Source organism: Trematomus bernacchii, unplaced genomic scaffold, assembly GCF_902827165.1.
Source record: "Trematomus bernacchii unplaced genomic scaffold, fTreBer1.1, whole genome shotgun sequence".
Lineage (NCBI taxonomy): Eukaryota > Metazoa > Chordata > Actinopteri > Perciformes > Nototheniidae > Trematomus > Trematomus bernacchii.
The window spans coordinates 13,474,410-13,486,385 of record NW_022988050.1 but is presented as its reverse complement, the minus strand read 5'-3'; the positions used below and the strand labels follow the sequence as shown (position 1 = coordinate 13,486,385).

At 40.2% G+C, this 11,976-nt stretch overlaps 1 protein-coding gene across 1 annotated transcript; it reads right to left on the bottom strand.

Annotated features, from left to right (window-relative positions):
• Positions 1 to 762: 762 nt before the first annotated feature.
• On the bottom strand, positions 763 to 11,213 carry meox1 (mesenchyme homeobox 1). Its single transcript, XM_034119088.1, has 3 exons — positions 10,303 to 11,213; positions 5,334 to 5,506; positions 763 to 1,521 (listed from the first exon to the last, which is right to left on the bottom strand). The coding sequence occupies exons 1-3, from the start codon at positions 10,796 to 10,798 to the stop codon at positions 1,399 to 1,401; spliced, it is 792 nt and encodes a 263-aa protein (XP_033974979.1). The 5' UTR covers positions 10,799 to 11,213; the 3' UTR covers positions 763 to 1,398.
• Between the last annotated feature and the right edge of the window lie 763 nt (positions 11,214 to 11,976).

The following is an 11,976-nucleotide window of genomic DNA, read 5'->3' as shown; positions in this document are numbered from 1 at the left end:
ATGTCAGTCAAATATTCACCCATATTTTACCCACACACGCACTTTTAGCTGCGTTTCAATTTTCAAAACAGCTCTCTGCTTCTGCTAAAAACAAGGAGCTGAAAGATGCTAAAACGCTTTCTGCAACTATGGAGATCTTCATTCTAGTATTTAATCTGTTGGTTTCTCACGATAAGTGAACTGTTTTATATAACAGGCTTTCTTTGTTACCATAGGTCATATAAAGATGTTGAGTTGTTTCTGTACATGGATGTAAAACAACCTATATGCTGTCTAATCCTTTCTTATTGCCTTAATGGCAGAAAAATGTTGACACCATTTTTCTTGCTCTGGCAAAGAAAGATGATGTCATCATTTTCAATTGCGTGTATGAAGCTCTAATTGGTTGGCTGTTATTTCCAAACAGGAAACAGCTAGTGAGAACAACAGTAGACTAGATTGAATCGCTCCAATAAAAATCTAAGATGTGGGCGGCTGCTGGAACCATGTGAAAACACTGCATGCTGAAAAGGACAGGCAATTTCTCATACACACGGCACAGGCAAAACACACACACAGACAATTTATTGCCTTTTATGCCAGCTGCCAACATCAAAAGCTAATGTGAGCAAACTTCTCCTCAGCTATTATTTTCTTAGCAATTGTAATATCTGACCCAAAGATCTACACATGATAAAACCATTAGCTGAGAATATAGATGTACCTACTGTCCGATCATAACTCAATTGTTGCGGATGGAAGAAATTATCAAGATATTTTCTCATTTTGAAACAGATGATTTATTCTATTTGCAGAAACAGGCAACATCTGTGTTTTATCAATAACATTCAACATGTATAAAAAAGAATAGTAAAAAAAAAGGAAGCTTGACAGATTTTAGAAAAACCTAAACTCTAGGAAAAAAGCAAACAAAAAAAATCTGATTCTGATGCACTTATGGCTTGGCAACACTTGTGCAGTCTGAGTTTTCCCAGGTGGTTGTAGTCAAGCGTCAAAGGCCATGATTACACTATTGGAAGCACAGGGGATGCCCTCAAACTCAATCACATCACGGTCTGATATGTCATCACTGGCTTTAAAGCTTCTGTCTGGACTTTGTCACTGATCTACAATGACCATAAGTATCATCTTTAATATTTAATGTATCAAAAGGTGGCCTCTTGAACAGAGAATTTATCAATAATGTATCAAAATGCAGTTCATTATGGACATATTCAACTATTTACAACAGCAAAGTAGATGCTCTGTGATTTCTTCCTGGGAATTATTAAGAGTCTTGTTTGATTCCTGCAGCTTTCCACAGAATCGAGTTACGCTTTCATTGCGCTGTATTAGTGTCCAGTTGACCCCAAGTCTCTCTGTGACATCTCTTTTTTTTCCTAATGTCGTAGGCTTTGTTCATTCAGAGCTTGGCGAGGCCGCCGAGTCTATGTCGTCATTTTCCAGGTCATTGGGCGAGGACGACTGTCCCCCCTTCACTCTCTTCCACTTCATCCTCCTGTTCTGAAACCACACTTTCACCTGTTGTACAAAAACAAAGAAAATGCTTTATTAGAATGTGCACTGAATTAAAAAGTTGGTTCTTGATTTTGACATTTGATTGTGTCACAAGGTTTAACGTCGCATACATGGACAAAGTTATTGAGTTAAATTTGTCTTGTTCTGGTTTTCGAGGCATTATTTATCAGTGGATCAACATCAAATTCATTTACAACTATTTTAATAATCTATTCACCGTAAATATTTTTTAAATCACAAATGCCAACATTTTCCTGCTTAGGATCTCTCAAATATGAATATTGACTGATTTTCTATAAAAGTATATTGATCCTTACTATTTTCTGACATTCTATGATATAAGAATAGGCTTTATATGATTGTTGCAGCAGCACAAAGACATACATAAATACAAAAGACTAGCAAAAGTAAATCTTTAGAGGTATTTACAAAACTATGACAAGAATAGAAGTAAAATACAAACTATAGAAGGAAATGAAAGTAAATGACACGGAAAAAGGGTCAGCAGTGGGTTGTGATTGGTAGCAGCTATGTCCACAATATATTGCACATATACACACAGACTAAAATATAGTGTGAGTTTAGTGTCTGTCATTATAGACCAAAACAATTAGAGATTAATTGAGAAGATAATTGTTAAATAATGCAATAAATAAAAAATATGGCACACATATACTACACATTAAGTACCCAGTATACGGAGGTAAAACAATGACTGTCTAATACTAGATCACATTTACACAGAGAAAAACGTTTTTTACTATCCAAAGATTTTTTGAACTGGTAACAGAATCCCTGCGGCTTTTCTCTCTGTTTTGCAATTTTTAGCAAAATGTACAGCAGGGTCAGCAGAAAAATAGACAAATAATCCCCCACAAATCTCCCAGAGCAGAATAGAAATTGGCTCAGCTTGGCGTTGGCCTTGCAAGGAGTATGAATTGTCAGTACAAAGCTTTCTGTTCTGGCTCAAGAATCTCTGCAAATGCAGGCAGAGAGTATCGTATAGACAGCGGGGTCAGAAGAGTCAACTATCAGGATGTCAGCCTACACAGGATGTGAGTTTACGGTGTGGATAGTGCTCATCTGTGTCACTGCACTGCTCTGAAATGGCAATGATATCATGCTTCAACTGTCCGGCCAAGAATAGCAGCAAAAACACACACTTCCTGAAATTACAGGAGAAATATGACAGAAAAACACTTGCTAACTCCCTGATCGGGAACATTCATTGTCCTTTTATAAAAGGCCTCAACTGAAGTTTATAACTCCCAAGAAAGCTATTTTATATTAATATGATACATGTATATGATACGGATACAATGTCAACATAAAAGTCGGTGCTAGTGGCATACTTAAGCCGATGTTGAATGCTTTTTTTTTACTGAGAATTAACTGGTTGATGATGGGTATTACATATAAGCTAATGTTATTCTATTCTATTCAAAGCTTTTTTCGTTGTTTTTTATTCTCTGTCAAAGCGTCTTTGAGTGTCTAGAAAAGCGCTATACAAGTATCATGTATTATTATTCTTTTTTTTTTTATCATGTACAATTCACCTAATTCCCCTCTTTTCGGAAAAAACTGGGTACATTTAAGTGTGTTGACATTAATGTAGCTTGTCACAGAAGAATATAAGATATTATGCTTAAGTTAAACAGGTTTTATGTATGATGTGGGTCTTCAACAATCCTGATGGGTTTCTCATCAGAAAATACTATATAGAATATATACATATAAGCTAATACAACATATTTAAAACCTGATAAAAATGTTAAAGTCCAATGACTCTAAACTTGATGTGTTTTACAGGACTGCGGCAAAAAACTAAGATCATGTCATATGTGTATAGGATACTAAGAATTCAAATGAATCTGTTCCCACATAATTGAGCCTCTTTGTCTCAGTGTTTCTGCTCATCCAGGCTGATTGAAAGGACAGTGAAACGCCAAAGCCTGTAGGATGAGCTGGAAAAGCCGACGAGTTGCAGTGGGAGCTCCGAGTGAAGATGGAACCGGGCTGTGTGAGTGAGTGTGTGTGTGTCCGTGTGTGTGTGTGTTTCAGAGGTCTGGGAAATAGATTTAGGGAGCAGACGGCAGTATGTGTGGTCACTGTGGCACCGTGGCCTCATTAGGAGGAGCTGGGACACTGAGGCCTGACAGGCAGACTGGGGTTTGATCCAGCAGCATCGACACATGTTTGCCCGATTTCATCCAGTCTGCAACTGCCGCCCACTCATTAAAGTGCATGTCATTCTGCTACGACCACATGATGAAAAGTATTGTGGAAAAAAAGGCTCCATTTAATTTTAATGCATCTATGTGCATGCATCTGGATTATTACTATATATGTTTGTTTTTGGTGAAAACCTTTTACTGAGTTTTGCAACTAGAAGTAAAGAATGACAGCAGTAATAGTAAAAAAGTAACTGGTAGCTAATAACTAACACAAATATGAACTTTTTAGAAACTTCTTTCTTTCTATGGCTTTCTACGGAGCCCCTAAAGGGACATGAAAAAAAAGAGAGAGAAAACGGGTTAACGGGTTAGTATCTCGTGCTCACAAGAAACTAACTTGTTATCCCGACTTTAAAAAAAAAAAAATTGAGAAAGTTACCGGTGCGCCAAGTAGAAGTGGAGCACACAGGAGACAACCATTTCATTGCAGACTGTTATGTTTATGTGGGGAAATGACAGTGCATACATTAGAGATATATTTCGAACTCAGACTTCATTTTAAGGACATTTCGGCCAGGGGTGTAGAGCTATTTGTTTAAGCACCGGATTGGCAAAACAGGAGAGTCTGTAAACCAGTCTGCTTTGATCTATGAATTAATGTCCGTGACTCTCAGAGTAGGCTACCTGCTGCCCGCAGCTGTTTTAAAAGGGAAACAAACACTCAGAACACACACACACAGAGCCAGTGGCGGACTGGCCATCGGGACGTTCGGGACGAATCCCGATGGGCCGGTACCGAAGTGGGCCGGTCGGGTCACTCGGCCCACTAAGTCCACCGTTTCCCCGCAGCGAGGCTCCCCCCGTTGACAGTTTACGTGGGCTGGGCTGGGTGAGATTCCCGGGCTGATTTTTAGTCCTAGTCCGCCCCTGCACAGAGCGGAGCTGAGCAGATCACACACACACATATCATGCGCCTTCGTGACCGGACATCTCCTTCATAAAACTAATAAAAGGGGGAGTAATCGGGCAGTGTGTGTGTGTGTGTGTGTGTGTATGGTTAAAACGTAACAGCCTGCGGTCACTCTTTAGCTGTTCGGATGAAGGTAAACACAGTGTAGGCGGTGCGTAAAAGCCCTTTGAGCGCTGGTGCTGCTCTTCTCTGAGTTGTACGTCCCGCTGTCTCCTGGAGTGACCACACACACCCCTGGTCGAAATGTCCTTAAAATGAAGTCTGAGTACGAAATATATCTCAAATAATGTATGTCATCATACATTTCCCCACGTGAACATAACGGGTTAGTTGTGAGAAAAAAAAGTCGGGTTAGTATCTCGTGCGCACGAGATACTAACCCAACTTTTTTTCTTTTTTTTTTCATGTCCCTTTAGGGGCTCCGTAGCTTTCAGTATTTGCAACTTAAACAATTCTGCTAGATTTCAAATGTTTTGGTCGTTGAAGAATTCTTAATTCTTTATTTATTAAACACAAAGATCAAAATCAGTCCATTACATTGTCACTTCACACATTTGTTTTTAAACAAAACAAACTTTTACCATATTAATAAATCCAAACCACTCCAAGGTATTGATTCTCCAAATATATAATGATATTTATATGGTGTGAGTGAGGGAAAGGCTGTGTACCTGTCTCTCTGTAAGGTCCAGGTTGACTGCGATCTCGTAGCGGCGCAGCCTGGTCAGGTAGTTGTGGTGGGTGAACTCAGCTTCCAGCTCCCTCAGCTGTTCCTTAGTGAACGCTGTGCGCTCTTTCCGGGCCTTGCAGCTGGAATCCACCTTAAAACTTGAATCCTGGATATCTGGGGGGGGGACAGAATTTTGTTTTTGCAGTTAGAGATGCTTGTCTGTTGGTCTGCTCATGTATACTGACAAATAAAGTATTCTTAGCATCATTTGAGATGCATATTTTTGAAAGTTTTTAAAATAGGTATAGCAGATTTTCATCCTCGCTTCTATATAAAGGGGTGAGGGACCCTGATTGTCTTGGGGTGATCCTACCACTTGAACACTTCCATCTATTTTCATTTCTTCCTAGCTAATTTGATTTGAATTAGCCCTCTAGTCCTTTTGTGAACATCCTCTCATTGACTATTAAACAGACCTTAAGGACCTTTCCAACCAACAAACCCTAACTCCAAAGACTCTTTAGTGGGAGGCCCCTCATATAGTAAACACCAAAACCAGCACTTTAAAAAGAGACCACCCTGACCTGAACTCATAAGTTCATCCACCTGCATCATGTTTTCAGCATGTGTGCATTTACATTACTCTAATTGTGCATTTAGCCTTTTGTTTACAAATGTAAGTATGAATTCATGCAGTTCATTCATGGTGTGTGTGAGAGCATATCGGCACAGGGCAGGGCCCACCAGACAAGCCACAGAGGGACTGAGTTAGGAGAGGAATGCAGCGGAACATCGTTAAAGCCTCTAACAAAAGAACAAAGGTGCGGATGTGTCCAGGTCGGACTGCTACGTGTGTATGTGTGTGTGTGTGTCTTGCGATTTCCCTCCTGAGCACTCGGGGGGGAATTCACATTAACTCATCTCAACATGACAGCATATACATCAGGACAAAGCCTGAGATATCTCTATGAATTTGGCGGTCAGTTGTACGGGTCGAGCAGGAAATGTGGTCTGAACTAAACGCTGACATCAGTTTCAGTGATTATCCAGGCTCTCATAAGACAAAAGTCGGAGTTTATTGCTAAGATCTATTGGTTTCCTTGCCTTTATATTTCCTAGGAAATCGTCAAATTGTAAACCTCATTTACCAGGATAAATATAAATGAAAGCTGGCTGATTTAACTTTCAGTAAAAACCTCTCTTGTGTATTAAAGGAAAAGAGTTTGGGGTAATAATTGTGCATTGGTAGCAACACTAGCAGCTGATGTAATCTCTCGAAAATGCTTCTAATTTGTCAAAGTGAGAAGTTTTGCTTGATGGTTGCCAGAGAAGCAGGCCAGAATGTGAAAGTGATCGCTGTACCTGGGCCAGATGTGACTGGGCACATGTGTGCTCATGTGTGCAAACGTCTGATGTGTGTGCAGGCGTACCAGTGTGTCATGCCAAAAAAACGTCTTATTGTTGTTTAAGTGTCATTAATGACGCGCTGCCCTGAGTGCGCCGACTCTGCCTTGCCGCGTCAGGTCTGGTCTGGAGCTGTGTCAAGCAGGTTTCGTTAGACTGAACACCTGGCAGGGCACATACTGGTTCCCACTAAACAGGCCCCCAATAAATATCCTGCACAGCCAGAGACCGTAAACTAGCAGGGAGAAGGCTTCTGCACCCAGCAGGGTCCCACAGGCAAACATTTGGTGCCTTTTTGCTTGGATGGTGCAAAAGTAGTTTGTCTTCATTAGGACTGAGTTAAAGCTGGTTTAACTTCCGGATTGTTTAAAAAAAACAAAAAAAAACAGGTGGAAATTACAGGCGTGACTGAGTATGTTAAAATAGGAGCCAGGGTTTGACAATGAGTTAGTAAGTTGTATTGGTACACTCCATTTTAACCTTATAGGTAGTAATTAGTTAATAATCATACGTTTTTGTTTATAGATATATAGATGGGAGTTGTATTCTTGACATCACATTTTTTTTCAAAATGAGTTCTGAATTTAACAATTTTGAAAAAACCCATCTGTACAAACAGTTTTAAAATGCTTTATAATATAGTTAGTATTTTGTACATAATATGTGTAATACATTACATTGCATTTAGCTGACGCTTTTATCCAAAGCGACTTACAATAAGTGCATTCGACCAAGAAGATACAAACTTGAAGAAAACAGAATCATATAAGTACATCAGGTTTCATAGAGCCAAAACATTTCAAGTGCTACTCAACTAGCTTTAGATAAGCCAGTCCTTTGTTAGTATTTAAGTGCTTTGTTAGTAATTTTATTGCTCGAAGTGGAGTCGAAAGAGATGAGTTTTTAGTCAGCGCCGGAAGATGTGTAAGCTTTCTGCTGTCCTGATGTCAATGGGGAGCTCATTCCACCATTTTGGAGCCAGGATAGCAAACCGACGTGTTTTTGCTGATGGGAACGTGGGTCCCCCTCGCAGTGCGGGTGCAGCGAGCCGTTGGGCTGATGCAGAGCGGAGTGCACATGCTGGGGTGTATGGTTTAACCATGTCCTGGATGTAGGAAGGGCCAGATCCATTCACAGCATGGTACGCAAGTACCAGTGTCTTGAAGTAGATTCTAGCAGTTAGAATACATGTGTGCAACTATGTTGTAATGTTATACTGATACATTTATTGACAAATAGAAGAATATTAAAAAGTCTCAATATTCGTTATATATATATATATATATACAAAGTGTTATAGTATATAAAATCTACTATTTAAGTGTTTATATTCTGTTAAATGTTTGGAAGGGGTAAAAATAGAAATATCTATATTTTGAGATGTTTTTGTCATCAAATCTTTAGCCAATTTAGTATAATAATAATGAAGATGATGTAAGTTTTGAGATTCTTTTTAGCTTAATTATTTCCTAATGGTAGAATGTTTATCTCACTGTTCTTGTTACGTATTGAGCTGTATTATATTAGTCATATTTTGGATTGAAGTCAATATCAAGACAAGTTTACGGTTTTGGAAACATATCTTCATAAATGCACACAGACAAAAGCAGACTGTATAGCAGCTCTGTCTGTAATGCAAAAGCCTTCAGGGCATTTTCCTAATATATGCTCTTCTACCAGCTAGTCAATACATTACTGAATGGCTCTTTTCTAAAAACCAAGATCTGATGCAGTGGTCAGACATGTTGCATGCACTCAGTGGGAGATCGTGTTACGGCTTAACGACAGGAAAATGTCAATGGATAAGAATGTAAAAAGTGGGCTCACAGGGAAAGTGATTTTACCAGACGTGGTCTGGCATGTTTTCAGTGTAGTGAGTGGAGGTTACAATAAGGTAAGAAAGGGAGGGGGTCAGTACGCCCCCACCACCCCCTTCAATTAGGCTGCTGCAGACTTTGGTCATGTCGTTTTTCCAAATAATTATTCATGGTCTTTATAATCAGATATGGTATGTTACATTTGGACAAAAAAAGATAATCACAATGAAGCAGTTGATTACAAAATCTGAACTGTTGATGGAGAAAAACTCCACTCACATTATGAGTGGTTTAAACATTAAGATAAGTAAATACTAAAAACACAGACAAATGTTATTTAAATGATTTCCAGAAAAAATAATTCTGCCTAGTTCAAAGTTTTACTAGAGGCTTCACGCATTTCTCAAATGTCCAGAATTTAATGTACAGTTTTTTCTTATTAGGTGTAGAGGTGCAAATACCAGTGTCACTGCATAAATCATCTTTGTGATGGAAACAAAGTTAACAGGCTGAGACTTTTCTTAGTTTTCACAGATGAAATGTGAATGTTCCAGATGTGTTGGACCTGGTTTTATTTCATTCTGTCATTCTGTCATTCTACACATTTAAACATTTTACACCTTTAGATTTAGTTTGAGTATAAACATTTACTTTAGTCCGTTGCGCTCATAGTTAGTGTTACGTGTGAAACTTTTAGGAATTAGTTCGTCATGGATATCGGATTATTTGGCTTCCTATTAGCAACTGTGAAATATGATCGGGGGAATAAATTGCACTATAATCCAAAAGCATACAATGATACCGTTTGAATGCTAAAAGGATAATCATAATTTTCTAACAAAAGGAATTTTAGCAGAGGGAATTGCTAGATAAGTGTGTAATATGATTATATATATTTTGGCTCACTAGTGTTTGCTTGAGCAGCTGAACATTTCTGAAAGCATTATTTAATGATCAATTTATTTTTCTTTGATAGATCAAGGGGTAAAGTTTTAATTTATTCTTGATTCACAAAAAGCAGCAGGATCGTTACTTAATTTATTTAACAAATGTACTTTTGAGAAATATTTAATTTTAAAGTATAATACATAAAAAACTGTGTGAGGCACCTGTAATGTCTTAAACTGCTTTGTTTCCACAGAAGCCTGATGTCACTTTTTACCATATTTTTGAAAGAGGCCATACTGTTACTAAACAATGGTTTATTTCCAACGGATACAGGAGCGCAATGAAACGTTCACGTCTCGTTAATCATTTGAGCCTTTGAACAATAAGAGGATGCAACTGCTACTTAAAATGTGTGTCTTGAACACAAAAGTCCTGTCACCTACTCACCTTTTACATTGCAATGTGGTGAGAGTGCTGCTTTAAGGCTGATTGGTTTTGGAAATACAGAGAATTTGTGTCACTGCCAGCTGTGATGTAGGGCAGGAAAGACATTCTTAACCTTGACATACTGAACATTTGCTACACTACAACAAATGGCATGGCCTTTTGTTTTTACAGGTTTGTCAAAATAAGGTTTGGGCTCATGGGATTACTATCACTTGTTGGCTTCCCTGGCACATTTCCATGTTTCCTCATAATTTATTTACATTTCCACCACCATATACAAAGAAAAAGAATGTGGAATAATTTTAAATCCTCCCAAATGTGCGTTTTCCTTTTCTACGCCTCCTGTGACTAGGTTCTGGATGCTCATCTTTCCCTATAAAACCCAGCTGCCATCCATCCATCTCGGTGACTCACCTGTGACATCTCTCTTCCTCTTATTGGAACTCTTCTTGTCAGAGTCGGCTGAAGCCACGCTCTGGGGTGAGTATTCTCCATCCAGGCATCCGGGCAAGGCCCCTGGAAGCCTGTCTCCCCCTGCATTGTCCAGCTCATGTCCTCCACCTCCACCTACTGCTACAGGTGCGACGATGGCCGGGCAGGCCTCTGGCGCCCTCACCCGCGTCTCGCAGTGGTTGAACTGCCAGTCAGCTCTCTGGTAACCCCCCTGGCTGTCTTGGTACAGTCTGTCATCGCGGGGGTAGGCTGCGTGCGGTGCGGTCGGCACCAGGCAGGAGCTGGAGAAGTCTGTGTAGGCCAAGAAGTCAGGCTTCTGGTGGAGGGAGAAAGGGGCCTGCTGGTAGGGCGACTGCAGATTGGCTCCTGGGACCCCTGAGTGAGGGTTTCTCATGCAACCCCAAATGGGGCTGCTGGGGTGGGCGCTCCGCATGCAGCTGCTGCCGGGCTGATCCATGGTGATGCAAAAACACTTCACACAATCTTGATTATTATTGCAAGTCTTTTCCTTGTGGAGGAGTTGGAAATCCCCTCAGAACGGAGGTTAGGACCGGAAATCTGTATCTGTCTGTTTTGAGAAACATCCACTTCAGCTGACTATCATCATCTTCTCACTTCATCCACCTCAGGAATACTCACTTCTGTCAGAGTCTCTTCCAAAACCAAAAAGCGCGTGAGGATAGACGCCTTTCCCGTGACAGCGCGTTTTCCTCTTTCTCTGGGAGTGTATGTGACGTCCTTTGGAGCCTCTGGTCCTGACACACTCTCACACACTTTCCCTCTGTCTTGCTCTCACACACCCTCTCTCCCTGACTGATCTGACTGGCTTGTGGCTCGGTGGGAGAGCTGCATCCGCAACTGCATGACTCCCCTTCTCGGGCTGGCTGTTTTCACAACTCTTCTAAGGCATTCTTGACAAGTGAGCCCTCCTCCTTTTTAAACGTATAGGTGGGAAAGAGTGGCAAGTTTATGGAGTGTAATGTGAGATTGCAGAGGAGGAGCCCTGCAGGCCACATGTTGGTAGTACCCTCCAACCAACCCTGCCTCATCAACTATTAATCACAGGGGAAATTTTATATGCACATCTAATGGTCTTTCCAGACGTGGGGCTTTTTAAAGGGACATTGTCTGTAAAATATAAAGCGAGCACCCACCCACATGAGAGTTGGGGACCCTGACTTATTTCAGCTCCTTAGCGCTTTCTGACACCCAATTTAGTTCCTTTTTTGACACCTTTTAGAGGAAAGTTAACCCTAACCCTTTCCCTCTACACCCCTGATCCCTGCCTGTCTTTTCCAATCTGAAAAGTCTTTTTTTTCCTTCCCTGTTTTTATGACTGTGTATGCTTGTGTGCACATTAATGCTACACACCCAAATCCACCTGGATGTACTTTCTTTAACTTTGAGGTGATAGAGGGACTGGATTTTATATTGGCTATGCAGACTCTCACACCTCTTGAGGTTTTCTCACTTTAGTGAAACACAATATGACATTTCAGAGCCATATTTCAAAAACACAAGCTAGTATTTTCTCTAAGCAAACACTATGCCTGAGGGATTGTGCTATTATTTCTTTGTATGGTTTGTTTCCTTCTTATTACGTCTGAGAAATTAAGCTGCAGCGGCAATTGTGTG